Genomic DNA, 21,634 nt, shown 5'->3' with positions numbered 1-21,634 from the left:
TCAATTTATGTGTAACTTTCTGTATGGTATTAATTTAGTCATGCATCCTAGCTAATCATTTTTAACAATTTAAAATCAATTCTATACATACATTTAAAACAAACAAACACTAAAACTTTTATAATTTAATTAATTTGGCCAAGGCAATGTTGGCAAGATTAATTAACTAAAGTGAAATATCTATATAAAAATATTATTAAAAAAATATGTTTAATTTCACCTACTCGTATATATATATATATAAGAAATTGTGTACAAAAAAAGTTCAAAAATTGCAATTTTTACGCATGAGCATTGATATTATCGTACACTTTATCTCACATCTCACTTTTCCCTATATATACTTGTCTCTATGTTTGTTTCTGACTTCCCATCTCATTCCTAATTTTAGAGTACGTTTTGGGAAATGAGTAGAGAAGAAAAAAGAATTGTGTAAAATAGTGAAAATTGAAAAATGAGTGTTATTTGGTAAAAGAAAATTGAGAAAAAGTAAAAATATTATGGTGGAATTTACACCAAAAAGCTTCTCTAAAATGAGAGAAAGTGTAGGAAAGTTGGTGAAAATAAATAATAATAATAATAAATAAATAAAAATATTATTAATAATAAATAATGAATATAATTTGTATTTATTGTATTTAAAATAAAATGATTAATTATATATATATATATATATGATAAAGTAAAATAATAACTAAATAAATAAAAATAATAACAAAAATAATTAACTTTCATTCTATTTCCCTCTTATCAAACTATTTTTACTCTATTTTCCTACACTTCCCCGTACTTCTTTTCTTTTCTCTTCTTTTCCTTTCATTTCTTTCCTCTTTGTCAAACACAATATTATTCTAAATATGATTTTAATTTCTTAAATATGATATAAATTTGTTTTTATCTCTTAAATTTTAAATTAATTTTGTTAGTCCTATAATTTGAAAATGATCTTATTTTAGTTCTTCTGCTAAAATATTGTCAATGAATTTGTCAAATATTTTCACACAAATTTCACCTATTACTGTTCTTATTAGTAAAAATATTATATTAAATTTAATTAATATTATAGAATTATCTAAATTTATCACTATCAATTATACTATTGGATTTCGTTGATGTGACATAATTATCTTAATTAATCATTATCAGTTATATTACTAGTGGTTTGAGGGATTAAAATAAGTTTTTTTTTCAAATTATAAAAACAAAAATTAATTTAAAATTTAAAGAACAAAAATAAATATATTTACTCTAAAATTAAGAGATTAAAAACATATTTAAACTCATGTTTATCTTTCCTCCTTTTATTATAAAAAAGGTGTGATATGTAACACGTGAGGGAGTAAAATAAAGATATAAAATGATATATATATATATATATATATATATATATATATATATATATATATTTATTTATTTATTTATTGGTCATTCGTTAGGTAAAAAGTACAAAGAAAAATTGAATACTTTATTGATGTCATGAAATTGGTTTGAGACAATGGATCTTAAAATTAAGTTTGACATGCATTAACCAGAGCAAAATCGTAATGTTCATGTTAGGTTTAATTTGAATGTGACAAGCTACGTACACAGAAATATTATTGAGATACATCCTTTTTTGGTTAGAATGATAATTAGGTATGAGTATATTCATAGTTGATGCAGTGAATGAGTTTCTTTCGGTTTCTAAAAAGTTCTTCCTTTTCGAAATTGATGAGATGTGGTCCAATACCAATACAAGTTGTGGGGTATTCACATGCTAGCATAGTGAAACCATATGTATATACTTGGCTTCGGCTTTCTTCTTTAGTGGTAGTTATTTACACCAAAAAGAAGGATAGGAACAGACTAGATAGATATACGAGAGGCGAGGCGAGAGCTTTCTTCCTCAAAATACATGAACTTTCATTTCACGAGGACTGAACCATAAAAAAGGTACAAGGAAAGTAGTTCAAGTTATAGGTGCGTGAAAGATACTAATTAATAAAATTAAAGTTGAAGCTTCTCTCATACGGGTTTGTAAATGTTGCAGAAACATCTGGCAGTGCTAAAGAAATGAATATGTGAATGACATTATGCCTTAGTCTAATTTGATACATGTGACGAAGAGAATCATCCATCCACACATTGTTCATGATGATCATGTCATCATTATTATTATTATACCTTAAACTTATGAGTAGATGAATAATTTTACATTAAGCCAGTCATCTCATTAAGGTGTGTTTGGGAATTAAGTTTCAGAGGGAAACAGAAAAGAGCAGCTTTTTTTTTTTTTGAAAAATAAGTTATATTTATAAAAATAATTAGAAGATAAGGACATTAAATTTAAGTCAATATTATTTTATTTCTTTTATTTAAAAATTCAAATTAGGTAATATATTTTAGACATGAAAAAATTGATCCCTCATCCTAAATAAAAATTCAAATTAGCTAATATATTTTAGACATGAAAAATTGATCCCTCATCCTATACTTTCTAAAATATAACATCCAAATACACCCTTAAGAAACAAAAGCTTAATACATTAGCCCAAGCCAAAAGGAACAGGTGCAGTTTAATTGCCTTTCATTTTATGTAACAAAAAGAAATTAATTTTCTGGTGAAATGATGCGTGTTTTTCGTTTTCTACAGCTCAGGTGCTGTGAAGCACGTCATTTTCATCTTTATATAGGTCCACGCATAAGTAAATGTCATCGAGGACAGCAGTTATTAAGAGATTTTGACTCGATAACATCAGTAATTTCGAAGTTCAGCTACCCCATGTAACTAAAATTGTATATTTGTGTATACCCACCATATACAATTTTTCCTATCCTTTGAAGCTACACCAGAGTTTTGATTTCCCTTGTCAGTGAAGCAGTTGGTCAGTCCTCCTCGACCACTTCCCTTATAGAGCACAAAAATCGGGCAGTGTTATACACAGGGAGCATAATGCACAGATTAATGAGCAACACTACCCTTAGCAAGGTATTTATGCACTATTATTGTGTTTAGATTTATTCATGCGTCCATCCAAGTTACATTCTCCTGACAAGAAAAGGTCCCGACCGAAACAGCCTCACATCCAAACATCTATTTAACATGGTAGTAAACCAGCCTCTCTTCCCAAAATTAATCAAAACAATAATTCGTGTGCTTAAGTAAATATTGTTACTCGTCTTTGTTTGATTGCGAGTCTCCGGTTTGTTTGATGATTGTAAATTGTGCATAGCCCAACAATACAGAAAATATATATATATATATATATATATATATATATATATATATATATATATATATATATATATATATATATCTTCTCATTGACACGCGACATATAACTATACTTTGGAAATTAAAGATTTAAGGATGATCAACCAATTTTCTTCCCTTAGGTAGGAGCAATACTTCTTAAGAAAGCATTAAATATTAGATGAAGGTTGAATAAGGAAACAAGTTACATTAAATATTAGACATATATAGTCATATAATATGCAATCCAAGTATTTAGAGCAAATACAATTTAAGACCAACCAACAAAGCACAAGTGTCTTAGAGTAAATCTTTATCTAACACTTAAATATAAGCACAAGTGTAGTCAGAACAAAATGTCAAACAAAAGACCAATTCACAAACATAAAGCAAATACAATGAGCATTCTCTTCTTCATTCAGCACCTTCCATGCAACAACTCTCTCGTACGAGACAGGTCGCCCCATGCTTGAAAGACAAATACCACCTTGAAGACATGCAAAACCCTACCAAAAGAGGAGAAATTAATTATAAGCATCAGTTCTGTTGACAGCATGCACCCAATTCAGCGGGGGAAAGAAAGAAGTTAAAGAGATAAAAAAATATATATATAAAAAAAAAAAGCAAGTTCACCCACTGCAAATATAATTTATTACGTGAAGCATATGAGATGCGGAATAATATGCAACAAGTACAAGAAATGTGTATGCCATACTTATAGCAAGAAAACATTTAATAGCAAGCCTTATGGAAGTGCAATCAATGCTTTATTACAACAAAAAAAATAGTAGACCTGTTGAATAATCTGGGGAAACTCTGAAAAGAGAATTTTTCGTCCATGATCATCAAATATTTTCTCTAAAGTAATATCCTGTAATGCAACTAGGGTGGTCTCCAGCATATCAAGCCCAGCCTGGTTCGAGAAAGTGAACACTGGCAATGCCTGCATAAACAGAAGTTAAATGAATATGTGCCCTCAAACAGGATGGTATATCATGATATAGTTACAGTTGAAACTGTTTTTCAAGTCATTTCCACTGTAAGAACAAAATAAGACCGAGCATAAAATAATGTCGTCCACATCTTGTGTAATACAACTTATATGCACTGTAGCTTTGAAAATAACAAACACTTGACTTGAACGCTGACAATTGTTCAATTGTTGACACCCTCTATTTCAGAATAGAACCTTTCTTTAAAACCTTCTTAGGTTAGAGAATTTGAATTTCACTATGGACAGAGAAGATACACAAAATAGATACATGTGCTATGAAATTGAAATAAATATCAAGCATACCTTTAGAGTACAGCACAATATTGCATCTGAGTGATGCCACAAGGACTTGAGCACAGATTCGTTCCCCTCGTTATTAGATTTTAGTAGCTCCACACCCAAGTAGCACCTACAAAACTAAAACAGTCAGACAATAGCTCTGTATTAAAAATACCAGTTTCGGCAAATATATCCATGATATTGAAAAGGAGGTGGTACATAAAAATTACAGTAACTTCTTAGTTCTCTGCTACAACTTTCAAGTTAGATGGAGCAAGTAACTGCACAAAATTTCCATAAAACTGTATTTACTACTTAGGAAACATTGGGCCCAATTTTTTTGAGCTTCTCTTTAAAGGTGAAAATCCTCCATTTAGCTTCTTTTGAAAGTCTCTATTTAATTTTTTTTTTTTGCCTTTTAATCATTAAAAAAAGGCTACTTTTAATTTTAAGAGCTTAAAAAAAATTGTTTTGACCTAATTTTTCATTTTAAGAAGACAGGCAAAAAAAGGCTGGAGCGAATTAGAAAATAAATCCTATGTTTCACTATCTTGAACCAGGACAATATCCTTGATTTTTTTAACACCATTTAAAAAAAATTATAAAAATAGTGAGGGAACTTTTGGATCACAAATTTGTGAGTACTGTGAATTTATGAAAGATGTAATAAAAATGCCAATTCAATGCGTATACAGGTCTTGAATTTGAAAACGAAGTCTGTTAACTAACCCTTGTCATAGTATTAGACAACAAAAGATTTTACAAGTTATATAGGGCATTTGCATGACTTCCGGTGCCAACCAGTTTCTAACTTAAAATTGCTACCCCCCATTCCTATATATAAAACCCTTTTTACTTTATTGTTTGTTCCTTTTTATAAGATCATTTTCGAATTGTCTCTTGCTTTAGTTATTTTTTTTCTTCTAAAATAGTAAATACCCATAATTAATTAACAAATTTTTTAGGCAAAAAATAATAAATGTTGGAAATTAATGAGATAAGTCCTTTCTCTCTCTTGTTAGAATTGAAAAAGATGAGTAGACACAGTTTTCAAACTTTAATTAATTAAGTGAGAAACAATTAAGTAGAAAGAGAGATTAATTTCAAAAATGTTAAGAGTAATTTTGAAAAAACAATTCAAATTCTTAACAAGTTTAATGCCATTAACTAAATTAACCAACTTTCTTTAAGAATATAAAGTAGTTAAAAGGAGCTTATATATAGGGATTAGGGATGGAGGTAGTAATAAACTACATCAGAACTTGGTGCCATGCTGCCCATGTATTTATTTGCAGAACTTGACATCTGTGCTGGTAAAGATTATTCTCCCCTAATATACAAATATGAGGTAGACGGGATTTGTTTGGAAGACAAGAACTCACAATCACTCTTCAGGCAACTCACCAAACCTATCATTAACTTAAATACTTGATTACTTTATTGAATGAGATAGCATATTAAATTTTGCCCTCATCCATATAAAAATCATGAATAACAACAGTTTCACACAGGGTAAACTACATTGCACAAGCCTCACCCTCAGTGATGTGAAGACAGAGAAGCTTACAAACCTGTAACTGTTGCAGATCCAATGAGCAAGGGTTTGTGCTTCAGGAGTACCCAATGGTGTCCTAAGCCCTGCATGTGAACTCAAATGAGATGGAGAAAGTGCTAATGCTACCCTTTGGACTGATGATATAATGCTCCGAACATATTGACGTGCCATAGATGCTACATGCTCTTGCATATGGCTTTCAAATGCAAATTCAAATGCTATTGTCATCACAGATCTCATACAGCCGGAATTTCCAGCATATTCATTCGAAGCTCGGTTTCCACTGGGGCCAACATCAAGGGCAGATGCAAGGTCAAGGGTGCGATTGGGGCTGGAAGCTTCCTGCAAAAAACTCATCGACAATTAAAAGATTCTTGAGGGGAAAAATAGAAACAACTGAACTGGTTCAACTATATGAGGCAAACCTTTCCAGATTCAAGAGGAATGATGCGAAATCCAGAAGGTAGAAGGGGAGCATCATCAGCAAAGGAAGCATCAATTGGAGCAGATATAAGTTCAGCACAGGTGCCAACAGCATTCTCATCCATTCCACTGCAGAGCTACCAAAACAACAAATGGATTACAAGAAAGAAAGTCACAAAGATATCCTAGAAACCATAAGAATAGTATAAACATAAAGTTTCCTCATTCTAATAACAGCAGGAATCATATGAATAGCAAACTATCTATTTGAGAGGCTTGAGGATATAGTATTTTTTTTCCCTCATCAGAGATCAAAGAAAGAAGCAAGTGAACACCATTCATAATTTCAACTAATAAGTGCCTATATGGACATTGGTGATTTGGTTATGATGGAGGGAAAACAAAATAATAACATCATATCAACTGGACCATGGGACACACCTGAGTTCCGATATGTATTCCTAGTTTCAAAGCAGATTTTTGGACATGAGTATTGCATGATGACTAAAATCCTTAACTAGTTCAAATTTCAAAATATTTGGTCAGCAAAACTTATTATAGGGGGGAGAAAATAAGAACGCTATGACCTGTTCCAAATTCCACGCAAGTGTTATGACTGGTACATCAAAATAAGCTTTCTAGACATTTGTGCCATACATAAATCAGAGCAAGCAAACTGGGTAACTGGCATCCATGAAAGAGTGAAACATAGAGCAAGCAGTAAGAGGAAAAAATAGCCTACTTGCAAAAGAAACATTTCTCTGGGCATTATTGTGTCTTCAGGAGAATGAGCAACTCCTTCCAATTTAATGACTTCCAAAAACTAGCAAGAATAAGATAAAAGTTGTAAATGTTGAATTATAAAATTAATACTAGCTCTATTGCATAATTAGTACCAATTTATCACCTCCTCATGCTCAATTGTGTGTGCTAGAGGGAGTATAACTTGACCTCCATAATTTCCAACACGGGATCCAGATAAGCTGCAAGGGCCAACTTTAATAGCAGCAGCTGTGTAAGCATCCATATTGTTGTCTGCCCATTCCGATCTATGCTCCCGCAGGAACCTTAGGAGAATGGCTGGGGGCACATTCTAGGCAAGAGAAATGGCACATGGCAACAGTCAAATATCAGGATAATGTTAAGACCTAAAACTTAAAATAAACAATTGGACACGTGCAACTGAAACCGTTTTTCAGTTGAACAAATTACTGAGAGATGATGATGTTGTTTAGAAGGAGAAGCAAAGAACATTAATAGTAACGACATAACAAATAAGGCACATTCACCAATAATCAATTTCGAAGGTTAATTACTAAGCAAACAAGTCCTTATCCCATCTGAGCAATATTTTGTTAACTAGGCATTTGGTGGTTACTATTGATCATTTGAGTTACATCATTTTTTTTCCAGATAGAAAAGAAAACACCATGCAGTAAACATAATGTACAGGATGTTTACACCACAATATGATCTTGACCTGTGTCCTTATCCAAACATTGTGTATAACAACAAAATAGACATAATTGATTGTTCAGAATTTTATTTTACAATTTAAAATAACTTCATTGAAATTTCTGTGTCCTGACCTGTAATAGCATTGATGCTTTGGCACATAGCACTGCATTACTGACAGACGGAAATCCATTGGCAAAAGAAAGATTCAGACCCATTAACTTGTCAGGGGATGAATTCACTAGAATAGTAACATCATCTACACCATCATTGCCGATCGTTGTCCATCCCTCATCAGTAAATCCATTGAGTGCCTCATTGAAACCCCTGTCATGAAATAGATGTAAGATTTTAATTTTATTTGCAATGAATTGGAACCAATATCACACCCCTTTAGTAGAAATGTATTAACCGGCTCAATCTTTGGCTAAGAGCTCGTAGAGCTGCTGGTCGTCTGCCCCACCCAGTGACATTAGACTGAGAAACTTCATGTGAAATCTGCCTTAGATGACGCAGGGCCTATGCAAAAGAGAAAAGGACATACAGATGGCATAGCCCTTTAAAATCCACTATTTTACTATAAAATCAAATATTACAATAATAATATATAGATGCAAATAGGGACATAAAGAAACACAATATAGATGTTGTTGTATCACCAGGGAACCATACCGCCATAGTTGTCTTTTGAGCCAGAACTGTTGATGATTCATACAGTGGACGTAGCACCTCTGGCACACTCCAAGGCTAACAATAATATAAATGAACATGCTTAAGTTATTTTCAAGTTAAATGCAAAAATTAATTATTAATGCAACAAAGTTGAATTAATGTACCTCTAAATCCATATGATCAACAATGTGGATGATGGAACCACCTCCTTCACAAGGTCTGACCAGGTACCCACTAGGCAGCATCTCTGCTCTAACAAAATGCTGCACAGGAGGCATGCTAGGACCATTCTGAGTATTTTTCAGAGACCTCTCACAGATCTAAGGCACACGTTAAGAATGATTTAGACATATGTTTTGAAGGAGAATTTAACACACTGCATAGGTGAGGTCTGTTATTAACTAATAACTACAATATGAATCAAATACAAATTTGATAAGGAATTTTTAGAGTCATTTACCACTAGGCTGCCATCTTCTAAAACAGAAGTGTAGCGCAACAACCAGAAATCTCGAGCAGGTGCCAATGTGGTTGGTGCATATAGCTGATCATCAATGGTAACAGGTAAGCACACGAATAAGTGTTCTGGTTACAATGCATTGAGATAAACAGTTCATTCGTACACAACAGTTTTTTACTTTACCTGCATGTAAAGCAGCTCAATGGTTCCACCATTTGCTGTGGGCAGCACATTGAGAACATCAACAGCTCGGCAATCGCGAAACCACAAAGGCCGATCTTTGAGGATTTCTGCAACCTGTAAAGAGTATGTTTGGCCATGATACTGATAAACCCAAGCCAGACAATCAGTAATAAAAATAATAGTAAATCTCGATCACTTACCCTAGTGGGTTCTAGTCCCACTAGACCACAGGCTCTTGCTGCCACACCAGCGCAACCATGAGAAATAGCAACGATTCCAATGGAATCCGGACCAGGCTGTGCACATTTAACAAGAATCAGTGAAGGAATGTGATTTTATAAATTTATACGTATGCCACTAATTTATTCAGAAATCATTGACAACAATTATCAGAATATGGGGGGCAAGTTATGCCAAGACCAAGATGACATTTTTATAATTCTTTTACCATTCTGTTTATGGTTTATTTATAATGAAATAAGTGGAGAATAAAATAAATAATTGATCATCTAAAGGAAAGAGTTACTGGGACACCTTCATTCCAGGCATTTGGACCCACTCAACAGCAGTCCCAGTAGCCTTAGAAAGAAATTCTGCTAGAGTCTCTTCTGCAATGGACAAAAGCCTGGGGAAAAAGAACAAGACATGATTCCATAAGCCATAAATATACAACCAGGTTGTCACACAGACCAGTGACAGAAGGGGACTCAATAATCATACTCCCACTAACCCTGCAGGACTCGCATCCCGTGGGGGATGTTGAGTTGTCAAATTGTGCTGACCACTCGTCACAGCCGATTCACAGCTTGTGTCTTTGGTTGCCTGCGTAGTCTGCAGAGAAAGCACGTTTCAAACTCAACTCTAAAGGGCTCAACATGGAAAAACCATGAAAGTGTAGGAAAAGAAAGAATTGAGCACGCAATTTGCTAAAACTACGCAAATAAAGATTGAAGAATTGGAGTCTTTTAGAGTGGGCATCATCGATTACAAGATTAAAGAATCCCAACTAACCCAATCAAAATCAGAGTAGCAATAATAATCAGAAACAAAATTCTTACATTTTGGGTGTGTTGGCGAAAATAACCATTTTCATACACCAGTTGAGAGACCTGCTTCTGCAACCTATCATTCTCCTCCATCAGCAGCTTGTTCATCGCAGTCAACTTCCTATTTACACCTTGCAGCCGCGACGACTCCTTCCTCTGCTTTTCTCTACATCTAAACTCCCAAAAGAACAAAACAAAACAAGAGTTACCTCAACAAAACTTCATTTGGCACTGATTTTCCAATTGCCTCAACAACCACACTCAAATAGCAACATAACAAAATGAATTGCATGGATTAAAAATAAAAAATAAAAAATTGGGCAAAAAGGAAGGTAAAAATAATCGAAAAGGGCGAGGTTAGAGTGGGTACCTTCTGTTCTGGAACCAAACCTTGATTTGTTTGGGCTCAATGTTGGAGAGAATGGGGCACTCGCGTATGAGCTGCTGGCGGCGAATGGAACTGGGTTTAGGGCAATCGTGATAGAGCCGCTCCAGGGCTTCAACCTGCTCAGGCGTGTAACGGACATACTTTCCGTTATCCATTCCGATTTTGCTACCATCCTTGCAGGACATTGCCGCCGCCAATTGAACGCTCCAATACCTAACTCCGTTCAAGTTCTACCTCTACGTGGAGATCTGGTTCGCCGCTTCACCGATCTCTCTCCATGGGATTGCAATCAACTCTGCTCGATCTGCGAAGCGTGAATAAGACATGGATATTGGAGAGAATTAAATTGAATTGCTTCTGCGATTTTTACCTTTATTTTTCTTGAGAGAAAAGTGGAAAGTTGAAACCCTAGGTCGCTCTTTCACCACTGGTGCGCTGTGCCTGTGAACTTCACCCTTTCTTTTCTTTTGTTGCTCACTGTTTTCGGTGCTTCCTCACTCTCTACTCTGTACCCAATTCCACCCACTGTTAATTTTTTTATTTTTTATTTTTTATTTTTTATTTTAATTATACTCCTACAAACAAAGATTAAAAATGAAAAAGTAATACATTTTCAGGAATGAACTGCACGAGACAAGAGAATGCTTGGACCGAAATACCCTTATCAAGCGGCGCCACTTGGCGCTTGTGTCATTATTTAACTATAACTATTCCTTTACTTTACTACAAGCATACACAATGCATTTATTTTTCATGTTTCTATTCTACTGTAATTCTTTCTCTTCTCCTGCTCCTGCATTGTCTCTGTCTCTTCAATTCTTAAAATATTGATTCAACTTTATTTTTATTTTTACAATTAGTTTAATTATTACTGTACGTTATAATTTCTTTAATTTTCTTCTATTAATTTACATAGGAAATTTGATACTATTTTTAATTAATATACTATTTATTTATACTAAAATTATTTGTATTCCTTCATACGACTTTTATTATTAATATTTCTTTTTTATTTATGATAACTTATTTGAACTCCTTGGTTTGGTTGAAACTTGAAACAGTGTCAAGTTTGTCAAGTCAAAATGCCATCATTCATTTCCATTGGCTGTATTCATTTGGACCTAGCTCGATAGCTTCATTTACACCAAGACATTGATATTGATAGGTGGCAAAATTCATATTTATTTATTTTGTGAAAAGGTATGCATAATAAAATGATAGCGATAAGTATGACAATCTTCTTCTTTTTTTTCCTACCACAGAAACTGTAATTTAATTGTGTGCAAGAATGGTAACGATGTGCCATAACTCTAAATGAAATTACTATATAATTAGTAACGGAAATTAAATTATTAGAATATACAGGATTATAGGAAGAAACAAGTCATACACGTATATAAAATTTAAGTATAAAAATAAAACACCTAAACTAATATAAATAAATTATATATATATATATATATATTAATCTCAAATATAATAATGTGTTTTACTATTAGTCAAGTTCAATTATATAAGTATCACAGTAGTATTGATATCAACCAAAAAGGCATCATAAGTCTCCTGACATCAGCAACTCCTCTAACTTAATCATGATCTCCTCTTATACAACATATAATCATCACAAACCAAATCACATTGAAAACAGGAGGGTAAGTTAGATTTCAAAAACATGTAAGTATAGAAAATAATTTCATATCATATAACATCACCATAAACATATATGAAAGTTAAAAACACCAATGCTAACATATATCTCATTCAAACCATGTAACACAAGATATCTAACATTGCATATAAACACACAACAACATACATTATATGCAAACACCTCAAACAATGTGATTTGATCTCTAGACTAGATAGACTTATCAACTCAATCATCTCTATAATAAATAGACTCATCAATTGAATTGGATTACTAATCCCAACAATATGATTTCTTGAAAATTTTTCATTTATATTAGGAAAGTCCGATTTCACGATTAGGAATGATACAGTTGGTTATAGGCATATTATAACATCGACATGCATTATCAAGTCACATGTAAAGTTAACACACTGGTCATCCTTAATGAACAACAGAACCTTTTCAAGTATTTGGTTAAGGGTTGCAGCCTTTGATCTCTTACCTTACTCAACCACTAACTAAGGATATAAAAGAGACTCAATACACCTTAAAATCCACTCCAAGAGACATGTCTATTCATCGAGAATTTTCTAAACAATGGACTACTCGAACACTATTTCAAGATTTTCTATGTGGGATCTTCGATTTTTAAAACAATTTTTTCTGCTCAAATTTTAAGTTAATTAACATATCTTAATGTCATATTGTATAACACCAATTTAACCAACATAATTTTATTACATAATTTCATTATTTATTTTATTTTTAAAATAAAGATAAAATATTTCGACTTCACTATTATATATATATATATATATAATATATATAAATAAAGAGTAAAAGAAATGTTCGGATCTTAAATGATAAAGAGTAAGAGATTTGATGATTACCAAAGCAAAAGGTGAGTTTTGATTTTAAAAAAATAGAAATTAAAAATTTTGTCCATCCGATTGGTAGTGCGATTTTAATCTAGAAATTAAAAGGTGGGTATGAGTTTCCGAGCGTGGGGAAAGGGGAGCTTGGCCACGGTGTTACTAAAAATGATAGGTTAAAAAGTGAGAAATGGCAAAAGCGTCATTACATATTAGAGGCATGAATTTGTGATTTGGGAGTGGAAGGGAAAGGGAAAACGGGAATAATGCATAATGCATAATGCGTTGGGGGAAAGAGAAAAAGAATAGAAAATGAGGGATGAGAGTCTTAAAATGCAGAAAAGGGTTACGTTTGCGTGCGTGGGACTAAGACACAATCATGACCTTTTCGCATGCGTCTCTCTATTAAATATACTCACTTTTTAATACAAACAAGACAGCTATACTTTCAAATTTTAAAGGGAATCGATGGGAATGGCATATCCATATGCCATACATGCCATGACATGACCCTCAATAGGACATGTGAGTCGTCACATGCCAATTCTTTAAACAAAAATCGGATGGGATGTGACATGATGGGATGGAATGGTAGGTATGCACTGTCAAATGTCATTACATACTTCCATCTGTCGCCTTAAAATGCTTTTTTTCCTATATAGTATGTATCCCATATTTCGCACACCCTTTATTATTTATAAAATTAAATCAATTAATACACATATAACAGAATCAACAATTATTTTTTCTTTATATACAAAGGGGATAGCAGTCGGAGAACTCTTAGTCCCTGTTTGTTTCAAGGGATTTACTGTTAATGACGAACGAAAGATGAAAAAACTTGACGTTTGTTTCTGCTGATTTGCACTGAAAGAAAAGCGAAGAAAAGCGGGAGAACCCGCGTGGCCGTTCCTCGCGAAATTGTGAAGAAAAGAGATGAAAGTTACGTAAGAAATGAGAAAACCCGATAATACCCCTACCCAAAAGCTGAAAAGAGATGAAGCTCTGCCATGATCATGCATGCAGAGACTGTGCCATTATAGGTAAGCTTCATTTCTTTATGCATGAGGGAGGGTAGCCAAGGTATGAGAATAAAGAATGGAGAGCAAACCGCGGTGAAAAACTGAACCCCCAGCCAGCATAATCGATTATGTGCCATACATAATCAATTATGGTGGCATATTTTTGCTTCCAGGCGCGTTCCTTCCTCGTCGATGTTGTGGGGTTGTGGGGTTGTTAGGATGATTTTGTGCTTCTCGTTTCATTTTTTTATTTGTTTTTTAATTCTATAAAATCTAATCAGCTCACGCCCTTTCTTTAATTCTATTTTATTAGTTTAATTAATTAATTAATTTGTACTCTAATTTGATGTCACTTTGACCATTGTCGGATGTCATTGCCAACTTTTTTTTTAATAAATAAATGGCCACTGTTATAATGTCCATTCCCGTGAAGGGAGTCTATTCAATATTTAATATAATACATTAGTGGAGTTTATATGTGGATAATATATAATGTGGGTCAAAGTTTTGTTTGTGCATGGATCCTATTTCTCTCAGGTCTGTCAAAAAGTGGAAATATAAAAAAAATAAAGTAATACATGTTTATAAAATTAAAATAATAACACTTGTTGGGATTCAAACAAGTCCCACATCGATAAAATAATACAACAAATAACAACTTATATAATACAAACATACTTCAATGATTGAGAGGCCTTTTGGGTGATGACCAAAAGCAAAACCGTGAGGGCTAAGGCCCAAAGCGGACAATATCTCATCATTGTGGAGTATGTTTGTGTAATAACCTTATAAAAATATTTCATAAAATATCCTCTCAGACAAGTACCATAAAAATAACCTCATCAACACTTTCATAAACATTAATAAAATAATATTAGAAAATATAATTATCATAATATATTTTATTATTATTATTTATTATTATAAATATTAGTATTATTATCATTATTATTAATATTATTATTATTTATTATAATTAGTATCATTATTATTTATTATAATTCTTATTATTTTTCTAATATTTATTATTATTATCATTATTTATTATTTTTTTAATAAATTATACCTATTTATTATTTATTGTGCCCCTCAAAGGAAGTCACAAAAAATTGGAGGGTTATTTGGTGTGCAACAATCTGGAACATATGGCAGACTAGGAATAATTGTGTGTTTAAGGAAAAAGCTTTCCAGCCACAACAATTGATAAAGTATATTCATGTCACTGCATGGAATTGGCTAAGTCTGGACAAGAAATTTAACTATAACTTTGTGCAGTGGTCCATAAACCCAGGTGAGTGCCTTATGTAAAGGTTATGCTAGAGTATGTGGAGAAAAATAGGAGAAACTCCCTATGGGATGAAAATGGGGGAACAATTGGATAGGTGAAAAAATGCGGACAAAAGGATTAAGAAGGAATGGGGATTAAAGATACGGACCTGTTTAATAAAGCATTAATAGGAAAATGAAGGTGACATATGTTTCAACAAAGAGGAACATTGTGGGTGAGAACATTTGAGGTACCAGTTTTTGGGAGAGGGGAAATGGCAACCCTAACTAGGTCTATTGAGGAAGAAAAGACACGCATGCATCCAGGGTCTTTCCGGATGAGTGACAAGGCTTTAATGCCATTCAAGTGTCTCACCAAATCTGGGACAGTTGGAAGTAATCACAGAAAGTACCACATTGGGCCACGAAGGAACACTAGAATATGTAGATATGGGGAATGGATCAAAACTGTAGGTACAAGGTGTTGGGCTTCACGAGTATTTGATTACCATCATTGACAATTTTAATTGGTTAGCTAGTAATATAGTTATCTTACTATATTATATCTAACCAAAATCTTTGTAAACAGGGTTATGGCACCCCTAGTGCCTTAATTAATATTAATTCATTTTTGCTGTTTCAAAAAAATATATATATATATATATATATAATTTTATTGTAATTATTATTATTTACAATAAATAATATCTTACTCATTTTTAATCCAAGGGTAAAAGTGTAAATTACATATTCATCTATTAAATTTTTAATTTTTATCTATCACATCAATCAATTTCTACACAAATTCTCACAAACTTTCCACTCACTTTCCACTATCTTTTCCTTAATCCAAACAACCTCACTTTCCACTCTCTTTCTCTTCAAATCTTTCCTTTTCCACTCTCCCAAATTCATCCTTCAATCCAAACACAACCTTAGTGATGTGAAATCTAAGAGAACTTAATCTTCGTCCTGACCTATAACATTTAAGAATGAGTAAAACCCTGACTTTCACCAGTCCCCCTTTCTCCTTATTTATATAGGTCTCATATACGTGATACGAATCTTTGATTCTCATCCCCTTAAATGAGTGCAGACTGCAGATCCCTCTCTGTAATGAGCCTATGAACCGCATTTATAATCATAATCAAATCTATGCAAGAATCATGAGAATCACAATCTTGATTAGTTTTACTGAAACTCGCTCGTCAATATACCGATGGCTAGCATAAAGTTCTGGTTGCTCGGTCGGATGGGGAAAGTATGTATTTTTCAGCCTACTCGGCCAATTGGAGACTAGGAGGGTACACAACCCTCATAGCTTATGCGTTAACAACGTGTAGAGCCATTAATCGGTCAACTCAGCAAATTGGAGATCCGGAGTAGGGATGGCAACGGGGCGGGGCGGGTACGGGTTTCATGATACTCGTCCCCGTCCCCGCTAGCCAAATTCATCCCTGTCCCCGTACCCATACTCGTACCCGTCGAGTATGTAATTTTCATCCCCATCCCCGTCCCCGTCGGGTATCGGGTATACCCGTACCCGTACTCGTCAAATTTTTTATTTTTTATTTTTAAAAAATATAATATTTTTAAATTATTTTTTTAATTATATTATAATTATAATTAGGTTATTTCTTTATCTTATATTATAATAAATAATCACAAATAAAAAATATTAAAATTCTTTAATATAATTAAATTAAAAGTGAGTATTAAATTAAAAATGGGAACCGGGACGGGTACGGGTACAGGTACGGGGCGGGTAAGTACATATCTGTACCTGTACTCGATTTAATATATCGGGTTTTACCCGTACCCGTACCCGTACCCGGTCAAACTGGGTATTCCCCGTCAAAGTCGGGACGGGTTCGGGTATTACCCGCGAGTACATGTATATTTGCCATCCCTAATCCGGAGGGTACACAACCCTCTTGGTGAGCGTTAGCAACGTGTAGAGCCATTAATCAGTCAACTCGGCAAATTGGAGATCTAGAGGGTACACAACCCGCTTGGCTCGAGCGTTAGCAATGCGAAGAGCCAATGATCGGTCAATTCGGAAAATTGGAGATCCAGAGGGTTCACAACCCTTTTAGCTCAAGCGTTAGCGACGCGTAGAGCCATTGATCGGTCAACTCGAAAAATTAGAGATCTGGAGGGTACACACCTCTTGGCTCGAGCATTAGCGATGCGAAGAGCCATTGATCGGTCAACTCGGCCAATTAGAGATCCGAAGGGTACACAACCCTCTTGGCTCAAGCGTTAGCATGTGAAGAGTCATTGATCGCTCAAATCGACAAATTGGAGATCTAGAGCGTACACAACCCTCTTGGCTCGAGCGTTAGCGATGCGTAGAGCCATTGATTAGTCAACTTGGCAAATTGGAGATCTGGAGGGTACATAACCCTCTTGGCTCGAGCGTTAGCAACGCGTAAAGCCATTGATCGGTCAACTCAGCCAATTGGAGATCCGGAGGGTACACAACCCTTTTGGCTCGAGCGTTAGCGAAGCGAAGAGCCACTGATCAGTCAACTCAGCCAATTGGAGATTCGGAGGGTACACAACCCTCTTGGCTCGAGCATTTTCAGCGCTAAGGGTGTATGCTAGTGAAGATCTTAAAGCCCTCTTCACGCCAAGGGATTGGAGTTTAATCGACCTTAAAACGCGTTTGCGGCGCTAAGGGTATATGCTGGTGAAGACCTTAAAGCGCTCTTCACGCTAAGGGATCGAAGTTTAGTCGACCTTAAAACGTGTTTTCGGCGCTAAGGGTGTATGCTGGTGAAGACCTTAAAGCGCTCTTCACGCCAAGGGATCGGAATTTAGTCGACCTTAAAACGCGTTTTCGACGTAAGGGTGTATGTTGGTGAAGACCTTAAAGCGCTTTTTACGCAAAGGGATCGAAATTTAGTCGACCTTAAAATGCGTTTTCGGCGCTAAGGGTGTATGCTGGTAAAGACCTAAAGCGCTCTTCACGCCAAGGGATCAGAATTTAGTCGACCTTAAAACGCGTTTTCGGCGCTAAGGGTGTATGTTAGTGAAGACCTTAAAGCGCTCTTTACGCTAAGGGATCGGAATTTAGTCAACCTTAAAACGTGTTTTCGGCGCTAAGGGTGTATGTTAGTGAAGACCTTAAAGTGATCTTCACGCTAAGGGATCGGAATTTAGTCGACCTTAAAACGTGTTTTCGATGCTAACGGTGTATGTTGGTGAAGACCTTAAAGCGCTCTTCACGCTAAGGGATCGGAATTTAGTCAACCTTAAAACGTGTTTTCGGCGCTAAGGGTGTATGTTAGCGAAGTCCTTAAAGCGATCTTCACGCCAAGGGATCGAAATTTAGTCGACCTTAAAACGTGTTTTCGACGCTAAGGGTGTATGTTGGTGAAGACCTTAAAGCACTATTCACGCCAAGGGATTGGAATTTAGTCGACCTTAAAACGCGTTTTTGGCGCTAAGGGTGCATGCTGGTGAAGAACTTAAAGTGCTCTTCACGCCAAGGGATCGGAATTTAGTCGACCTTAAAATGTGTTTTTGGTGCTAAGGGTGTATGCTGGTGAAGACCTTAAAGCACTCTTCACACCAAGGAATCAAAATTTAGTCGACCTTAAAATGCGTTTTCAGCTCTAAGGGTGTATGTTGGTGAAGACCTTAAAGCACTCTTCCCGCCAAACTATCAAAATTTAGTCAACCTTAAAACGCGTTTTCGGTGCTAAGTGTGTATGCTGGTGAAGACCTTAAAGCGCTCTTCACGCCAAGGGATCAGAATTTTGTCAACCTTAAAACGCATTTTCAATGCTAAAGGTGTATGTTGGTGAATACCTTAAAGCGCTCTTCACGCCAAGGGATCGGAATTTAGTTGACCTTAAAACGCGTTTTCGACACTAAGGGTGTATGTTGGTGAAGACCTTAAAGCGCTCTTCACGCCGAGGGGTCAGAATTTAGTCGACCTTAAAACGCGATTTCGGCGCTAAGGGTGTATGTTGGTGAAGACCTTAAAGCGCTCTTCACACCAAGAGATCGAAATTTAGTTGACCTTAAAACGCATTTTCGGCGCTAAGGGTGTATGTTGGTGAAGACCTTAAAGCGCTCTTCACGCCAAGGGATCGAAATTTAGTCGACCTTAAAACGTGTTTTCGACGCTAAGGGTGTATGTTGGTGAAGACCTTAAAGCACTATTCACGCCAAGGGATTGGAATTTAGTCGACCTTAAAACGCGTTTTTGGCGCTAAGGGTGCATGCTGGTGAAGAACTTAAAGTGCTCTTCACGCCAAGGGATCGGAATTTAGTCGACCTTAAAATGTGTTTTTGGTGCTAAGGGTGTATGCTGGTGAAGACCTTAAAGCACTCTTCACACCAAGGAATCAAAATTTAGTCGACCTTTAAATGCGTTTTCAGCTCTAAGGGTGTATGTTGGTGAAGACCTTAAAGCACTCTTCCCGCCAAACTATCAAAATTTAGTCAACCTTAAAACGCGTTTTCGGTGCTAAGTGTGTATGCTGGTGAAGACCTTAAAGCGCTCTTCACGCCAAGGGATCAGAATTTTGTCAACCTTAAAACGCATTTTCAATGCTAAAGGTGTATGTTGGTGAATACCTTAAAGCGCTCTTCACGCCAAGGGATCGGAATTTAGTTGACCTTAAAACGCGTTTTCGACACTAAGGGTGTATGTTGGTGAAGACCTTAAAGCGCTCTTCACGCCGAGGGGTCAGAATTTAGTCGACCTTAAAACGCGATTTCGGCGCTAAGGGTGTATGTTGGTGAAGACCTTAAAGCGCTCTTCATACCAAGAGATCGAAATTTAGTTGACCTTAAAACGCATTTTCGGCGCTAAGGGTGTATGTTGGTGAAGACCTTAAAGCGCTCTTCACGCCAAGGGATCGAAATTTAGTCGACCTTAAAACGCGTTTTCGGTGCTAAGGGTGTATGTTGGTGAAGACCTTAAAGCGCTCTTCACGCCTAGGGATTGGAATTTAGTCTTCTCTCTTGGCCCAATTACTCTTAGGTTTTAAGTATTGATTTCCACCCAAGGGCTTAGCATTATTGATTGTTTGTTTCTCCATCTCTCTTTTCCTCATTTCACTTTCCTCAACTTTTATGTAATACATCGCCCTAGGTAGAGCTTCTGTCATGGTTTTGACCGCGTTGTGAATTAGTGATTCACCATATGGTCCCAACCTTAAGCCTTTCCTTAACGCTACAACGATCATTTTCTCATCTATGTCGGGGATCTTAGTGGCTTCTTGACTAAACCTGGTCAAGTATTCCTTCAGAGTTTCACCTAGTCCTTGATGAACGTCTAACAAATCGACTATTGTTGGGGGATTGACCTTATTAGCTGCAAATTGGGTGACAAACTTTCGCGATAGAACATTAAAATCGGTTATTGACCTATCAGGTAATCGACTGAACCATTTTAATGCAATACCTGTAAGCGTGCCTACAAACATTTTACATTGTGTTGCATCATTCCTTCCATTGATTAGCATGTGTGCTCTATAGGTGATCAAATGCTCATCTGGGTCTTATGATCCATCAAAGGGTTGCATTTTTGGAGCAATGAAATATTGTGGGATCACCTCTCTTTGAACAGCCTCTGAGAAAGGTTGGAAGGCTCGTGGAGGTTCTACTCCTTCCTCCCTCTTTTCTTGGCTTAGCGTTATGATTTGTGCCCGCAATGCCTCTTTTATTTCCTCTGCTATTCTCCTATACTCCTCGTTCTCACGCCGCATGGCATCCCTATTTACCTCTTGTTGTCTTTCTGCATCTTCTGCTCTCCTTCGCAAAGCTTCCATGGTAGTCATGATCTCCCATAATGTAGGTTCATCCATAGGAGGAGGACCAACCTCGTCTGCTCCAACAATATTAGGACCACCAGCTATGTTGACATTGCCTTGTCCTACACCGCCATTGCTTCTTAGTGGCTTTGTCATCGTGAACCACCGTCCACGCTAGGCAACCAAGGTGTGGGATACAGTTTTACCTGTGCCCCACGGTAGGCGACAAAATGTTCCAGTAAAGGGATAACGGTCGAAGAATCCTTAGTGATGTGAAACCTAAGAGAACTTAGCTGCCGTCCTGACCTAGAACATTTAAGAATGAGAAAAACCCTGACTTTCACCAGTCCTTTTTCTCCTTATTTATATGGTTCCCATATACGTGA

At 35.5% G+C, this 21,634-nt stretch overlaps 2 protein-coding genes across 2 annotated transcripts; both read right to left on the bottom strand.

The window, feature by feature from the left end:
• Positions 1-3,420: 3,420 nt before the first annotated feature.
• LOC109807868 (homeobox-leucine zipper protein ATHB-15) lies at positions 3,421-11,219 on the bottom strand. The gene is given in 20 exon segments (XM_020370553.3): positions 3,421-3,627; positions 3,630-3,738; positions 4,026-4,175; positions 4,530-4,635; positions 6,077-6,402; positions 6,486-6,620; positions 7,226-7,306; positions 7,391-7,576; positions 8,073-8,265; positions 8,351-8,457; positions 8,611-8,685; positions 8,775-8,930; positions 9,071-9,154; positions 9,254-9,367; positions 9,454-9,549; positions 9,788-9,878; positions 9,984-10,084; positions 10,312-10,471; positions 10,670-10,991; positions 11,058-11,219. Coding segments are annotated over 19 exon segments (2,544 nt in total). The 5' UTR covers positions 10,873-10,991; positions 11,058-11,219; the 3' UTR covers positions 3,421-3,556.
• Positions 11,220-20,444: 9,225 nt separating this feature from the next.
• LOC114916542 (uncharacterized) lies at positions 20,445-20,921 on the bottom strand. Its single transcript, XM_029273604.2, has one exon. It carries the CDS (start codon positions 20,919-20,921, stop codon positions 20,445-20,447), a length of 477 nt encoding a protein of 158 aa, XP_029129437.2.
• Between the last annotated feature and the right edge of the window lie 713 nt (positions 20,922-21,634).

Source organism: Cajanus cajan, chromosome 5, assembly GCF_000230855.2.
Source record: "Cajanus cajan strain Asha chromosome 5, NIPB_CcT2T_4, whole genome shotgun sequence".
Lineage (NCBI taxonomy): Eukaryota > Viridiplantae > Streptophyta > Magnoliopsida > Fabales > Fabaceae > Cajanus > Cajanus cajan.
Note: the sequence above shows the minus strand (reverse complement) of the source record. Positions and strands in the feature narration are given on the sequence as shown.